The sequence below is a fragment of the Mus caroli genome, chromosome 17 (genome assembly GCF_900094665.2).
Source record: "Mus caroli chromosome 17, CAROLI_EIJ_v1.1, whole genome shotgun sequence".
NCBI lineage: Eukaryota > Metazoa > Chordata > Mammalia > Rodentia > Muridae > Mus > Mus caroli.
Genome location: NC_034586.1, coordinates 43,617,921 through 43,624,012, shown reverse-complemented (window position 1 = coordinate 43,624,012; position 6,092 = coordinate 43,617,921). Strand labels below are relative to the sequence as shown.

General features: G+C 50.6%; 1 protein-coding gene across 1 annotated transcript in view; it reads right to left on the bottom strand.

Moving 5' to 3' along the window:
- Positions 1-6,092, bottom strand: part of Prph2 (peripherin 2) — a 15,601-nt gene extending 9,509 nt beyond the window's left edge. The window contains exon 1 of the mRNA XM_021149850.2: positions 5,301-6,092. Within this exon, the coding sequence (XP_021005509.1) occupies positions 5,301-5,881 (581 nt within the window). The 5' untranslated portion in view covers positions 5,882-6,092. The remainder of the gene's footprint in view (positions 1-5,300) is intronic.

The following is a 6,092-nucleotide window of genomic DNA, read 5'->3' as shown; positions in this document are numbered from 1 at the left end:
TGTGCAGACTATCAGATGCTCCTGCCTTCACCTCCCAAGTGATCACAGGCATGTGCCACCACACCCAGTTTACGTGGAGACGGGGATGCATCTCAAGGCCACCGTCACGCTGGGTACACGTGTATTCAACCAACCGAGTTCCACCCCACGCCCACTTCTCTGGGCTGCTACCTGGAGACAGTGAAGAAACATCATCTTCTCCGCTCCTCCTGTACCTCAGGAACCACTGCCCAGCCCCACTCGGGTCCCTACACTCACCCCAGGTGCCCCCAAGATGAAGTAAAGCCCGCCCACCTGCCTCACCCATGCCGCCACGAGTGTATCTGAAGTCACATAGCGATCATGGGGCTGAGGCCAGCAGAGACTCCTGAGTGTCCCCAACTCCCCACCTCCCCTTCCTAACCTTCGGTGAGCAAGACCCGGCTGGTCTCCACAGGACGTGATCATGTCTCCCTCAGACAGGGGTTCCCTGAGAACAGACTAAATTCCTTATATAGCTCCTCATTACCTGAGTGGTGTGGAAAAAAAAAAAAAGCTAAGCAGAGGGGCGGGGAGCTATACACCCCACTCTCTAAACAGCCACCAGGGTCAGCTCTCCCTCTACCACAGTTTCTTAGAGTCTCACTCTTTCTTTCTTTCTTTCTTTCTTTCTTTCTTTATTTATTTATTTATTTATTTATTATATGTAAGTACACTGTAGCTGCCTTCCGACGCACCAGAAGAGGGCATCAGATCTCATTACGGGTGGTTATGAGCCACCATGTGGTTGCTGGGATTTGAACTTCGGACCTTCGGAAGAGCAGTCGGGTGCTCTTACCCACTGAGCCATCTCACCAGCCCGAGTCTCACTCTTTAGATGAGTCACCAAAGGTCAGAGGTCAAGGGAATGGCCCCCAGTTCCCCCAGCTGTCCCCCTGTTCCTTGAATAGAATTAAGTCACTGGATGACTGAATCCCAAGTCACCCACTAAATTCCATGTTTCTCCAGAAGAGTCTGCAGGCTGCCTTGAGATTGCCCTGGCTGTGGGGTAGTCTAGAACACAGGCTCAAAACCTAATGCCCGCCCCCACCCCCACCCCAAGTAGAGTACTTTTACAGCCTGGGAACTACTCTGATATAAATAGCAAGCTCACCCCTAAGGAGCTCTGCACTGACCTGGCTTTGTCTTAGGAGGTGAGGGGGGGCCCTAATCTGCCAGAGGAAAGGAGGGCAGGGCCCTAAGTAAACAAGCAAGGTGATACAGGGATGGGGGCACAGCTGTATGCCGCAGGGCCCAGGGAAGTCCCACCTGAAGCTTGGCCCTTCCTCCCCTGTGCTAAATTGGAGTCCGTCTTCGGGACCCAACACCCCAATCTGATGAAAGAGGCTCAGCCCTAAAATGAGATAAAAGAAGCTCTGGTTGGGGACAGATACATGTTCCTGAGGACTGGGGTCATTCCCGGCCTTGGCTCCTCCTTCTGCAGATGTCAAGCAGTGACATCACAGTATGTCCCTTCTTCCAGGCTCATCCAGCACCCCCAGCTGAGGAGGGATGCCATGGCACAGTTACAGCCTCCGGGACAGCCGGCAGAACCAGGGGTGCGGAGGGAAGGTTAAGAGGGGGGAGCTGTGGTTTGGTGGGGCACCTCTTTGCTATATGGGGTACTGATATAGAAACACCAAGGCTCATGCATCCCTCCACACCCCCCACACTAAATACATACATACATACATACATACATACATACTTACATACTTACACACACACATACATACACACATACACACATATATGCATACATACACACATGCATGCATACATACATACATATACATACATGTTATTTTAAATTTCTTTTTAAAAGCTTTTTGTGGCTAGTCACATGCCCTCTGGCCTCATCCCTGCCATCAGAATCATACCCTAAGGTTGCTGAGAATCCAGAAAATAAAGTAGTCTATTTCTCAGGGATTGGGGGCTCAAAATACAAATAAATAAACTTTACAAACTTCAGAATTTCCTCTTCCTTTTTTATTGTTTTTGTTCGTTAGTTTGTTTGTATGTTTGTTTTTGGGTTTTTTTGTTTGTTTGTTTTTCAAGACAGGGTTTCTCTGTGTAACCCTGGCTGTCCTGGAACTTGTTCTATAGACCAAATTGACCTTGAACTCAGAGACCTGCTTGCTTCTTTTCCTATTTTCACACCTTTTACTGTGGTCAATCATATGTTCAGAGAGTACAATAGCAAAATCCCTCCAGGACAGTGGGATTAAGATAATTGCGTCCCAGCAAGTTGGTATGGTACACATTTTTTTTTAAAAAAAGACATTTTTAAAGTCTTTTTTTAAGACATACTATTGGGCTGGTGAGATGGCTCAGTGGGTAAGAGNTGGCTCACAACCACCCGAAATGAGATCTGACGCCCTCTTCTGGTGTGTCTGAAGACAGATATAATCAATAAATAAATCTTAAAAAAAAAAAAAAAAAAAAGACATACTATTTATTGTTGCGGGGCCCAAGCATGTCACAGCGCTTGTGAGGAGGTCAGGGCACACTAGCTAGAGTGAGCTCTCTTACAGTGTGCCACCAAAGTCACACTGTCAGACTCAGCAGCAAAAATCTTCACCCACTGAGCTACCTTACCAGTTCCACCGAAGTAGTTCTGACTGAGTTAAATGTCCACTTGGAAATTTGGGTCCCCTGGTCATTGAGAGTAGAAATGACCCATCATTTCTCTACTCTCAAAGCAAAAAGGAATTTGAAATTACAAAGAAACTTTTATATTGTTCTTCAAAGACTGGCTCTAAGGAAAGACAAAATGCTGACAGAGAGGACTGGGGAAGGGGCAGCTGAAAGATCAGCTTCTGCCTCCTTCGTGAAAGAAAGAAGAGAAGGAAGAAGGGGAAGGGAGAGGGGGAGAGGGCGGGAGGAAGGAGGGAGAGGGAGGAGGAAAGAGAGGGAAGAGGGAAGGAGGGATGGAGAAGGGGGAGGGGAGGGGGAGGGGAGGAGAGGGGAGGGGAAGGGAGGAAGGCAGGTAGGCAGGAGGGCAGCTGTTGAGAAGGTGGATCAGTGGTAAAGCAGTTGCTTAGCGTGCCCCAGGCCCTGAGTTATGTAGGTCCCTATCAATGAGTGGGGAAAGGAAAGAGTCCCTAGGGGAGGACTTACTGCTGTTCTGCCGAGTGAGCATGGTATTAAACCAACTCCTAAGGCCTTACTACCCCACATGCGAGCGCTCTCAACCTCCAGCAGAAAGGCTCTGACAGTAGACAGTGAGCAGCAGAGGCTCACGACTGGCCAAGGGCAGAAACCAGAGACTGCAGAATGCTCTGCCCTCAGTGGAACATCTCTATCACACCCCGTCCTCCCAAGGCTCAGGGATCATCCCGGGGGAAGGAGACAGAGTGCACGAGACCCAGTGGATGGCTACAGGAAGCCAGTGCTTTCTAGACACCGAAGGGCAAGAGCATCTATAAACTGTTCGCAGCTTTTGACTGCATTCATGAGACCTGCTCGAAACCAAGCCTGAAGAGGTAGATGTGGACAGAAACTCCTCTCACTGAGGAGTGATTGACAACTAATGGCTGCCAGCCAGGACTGGGGGACGGGGATGGGGGGGGCAGTTTTCCTCAGGGGTGTGGGCTCTGAGAGACTATTCATGCTCTGGTAGATGGCCAGACATTTGTGCACATACCTATAGCAGTAACTAGACTCCATTTATTTGAGAGAGAGAGAGAGAACTTGAACCTGGGAGAGAGGAAGCAGGGAGGGAGGGAGAGAGAGGGAGGGTAAGGTGGGGGTTAGAAGGGCATAGCGTGGAAGGGATTAAAACACATCAGACACCTGTGAAACTCGGTCAATTTGAAAAGGAGAAAAAAGAAGCGACTCCATCTGGAGTCCACAGTTAGAAAAAGAAAAGAGAAAAATGGCAGAGATGGGTGAGACCCTCTTTCACCTGGTTTTAGCCTCTCTTGTGTCCAAGGGGCTACTTATTTCCTGGCTTCACTTCCTCCCAGCTGACTCATGCAAATCCCGCCCTCCCACCCTGTCTCCGCAGACTTGTCATCGGAAGGGCAGAACTGGTCACAATCCTCTCCTTGCCTGGGGATTTGTGGCTGTAATCTCCTTCCACAGAGAAAATGACATCCAAGCCGTGACCTTCACTGGGCCTCCCTCCACCCGAGGTGCAAAGTCTGGTCTAAGTTAGATGCCAGCCGCCCAGGAGCCTCTGGGGTGTCAGCCAGGGTATGTCACAGAGCACGCCCCTCCCTAGAGAGCATCCTCTGGGGAAGAGTAGCCTGAGCTGACGGCGAGGCTCATTCTCCCTGAGCCCTCCCCACCACAGAACTTCATCTTCATGCGCACACACACCAATCGTACCTTGGGAAACCTTAGCTGTGCTGTGCCAACAAACAAAACAGGTCTGTGGATAGCGGGACTTGCCATGCTGCGAATGCCCGCCTGAAAGGAAGTGCTGGGACCACCACGCCAAGAAAAAACGGTCTCCCTGCAGCCATCCTCTGCCCTCTGCGCACACTGTATACACGCACACAGATAACAACACACCAGGCATGGTGGCACATGCCTTTAATCCCAGCACTTGAAAGGCAGAAATAAAAGGATCCCTCTGAATTCAAGATTAGTGTAGTCTACATAAGGAGTTCCAGGCAGCCAAACTCCATACAACCCTAAAAAAAAGGAAGAAAGAGAAAGACCAGAACAAGCAGGCACTTAACTAACACCTGCTATACACCAGGCATAGACAGACCAGGCAAAGTACTCCAGGATCACAAGTTCCAGTATCTTTCCTTGAAAGATGGGTAGAAGACGCAACACCAGAAAGGAGCACAACCCAGAGCAGCTTGCCTGCTTCCCACCCTGCATAACAGGAAGATAAGTCACCATATCCAGGCACAGACTCCCGTAGGCACCTTTGGCCTTGTCAAACGCTTAGGAAACTAAGGTGCAAACCAGGAAATGTCAGTTCTATGACAGGCGCCACCTCCGGTAGAGCAAGATAAGTACGGGAGTGAGCTCTGAAGACCCCATTCTTACTGTAGGAAGGGGCCTGTGTTCTGGCTTTCCTGGTAATTCCCATCTATTTTAGCATATCATTCCACACCTTTGCCTTGCCTCAGCCGGATGTGAAGCTGAACCAAATGAGGTTGCCACCATTGAGGGCCAGACGAGCCAGGCTGCTGGCAATGTCACAATGGTCCAGCATAATGCCCCTCATACGGACATACATCCGTTCTATACTCAGTAGAGGGAAAAGGGGACTGGGCAGGCTGGGGAAATCGAAGACCTGGGTCGGAGCGGTGGCTACTCACTCTTTGACCTCCTTGGAAGAGAAGTCCAGGTAGCGATTGCTGATCCACTGAATCTCGAACCAGTCCCGGAAGCCGTTGTTTCCGCAGCACTTGAACTCAATCTGGAGCATGTCGATGGTCTTTTTCATGAAGCACCGGCCGGGGGTGTCTGTGTCCCGATAATACTTCATCCCATTCTTGAGTCCGTAAGCCAGGGTGCTCTCCAGGGAGCCCCGCAACAGAAAGCAGCAGAGAGCTACCAGGAAGAGGATGACGTTAAAGAAAACGCAGACAGCCAGGTACGGCTTGAGCCAGGGCTTCCACTTGGCATACTTGGCCGGGTCCAGGGCATCATAGCAGATCTTCCCAGCCAGAGAGTTGAAGACACAGGACAGAACTCCCACCCCTATCAGGGAGTTGGGCACAAAGTGGCTCTCAGAATTATTCATCACTTCGCTCCTCTTGCGGAGTTCAATCTTCAGGAACAGCCCCAGGCTGAAGAGTACGATGCCAGCCAACACGGACAGCCAGTTCATAAGCCAGAGCCCCTGGGCCAACTTGACCCGCTTCTTCTGGTCAAACTTGACTTTGAGCAGCGCCATGCTTACCGAGTGCGTTCAGCAGCCTCCCACAGTTCAGCTTCTACTCCTAATCTGAATGAGCTCCGGGGCTGGACCGCTAGGGTCTAGGGAAGAGCACCATGGGCCCAAGCTGCAGGGAGCTGCCCATTTTGGGGCCTCCCTAGCCTGGGATCCCCGTTAACTCAGTAACGGTAGTCAGAGCTAATCTAGGCCGCTGTATCTGCAGAGTCCT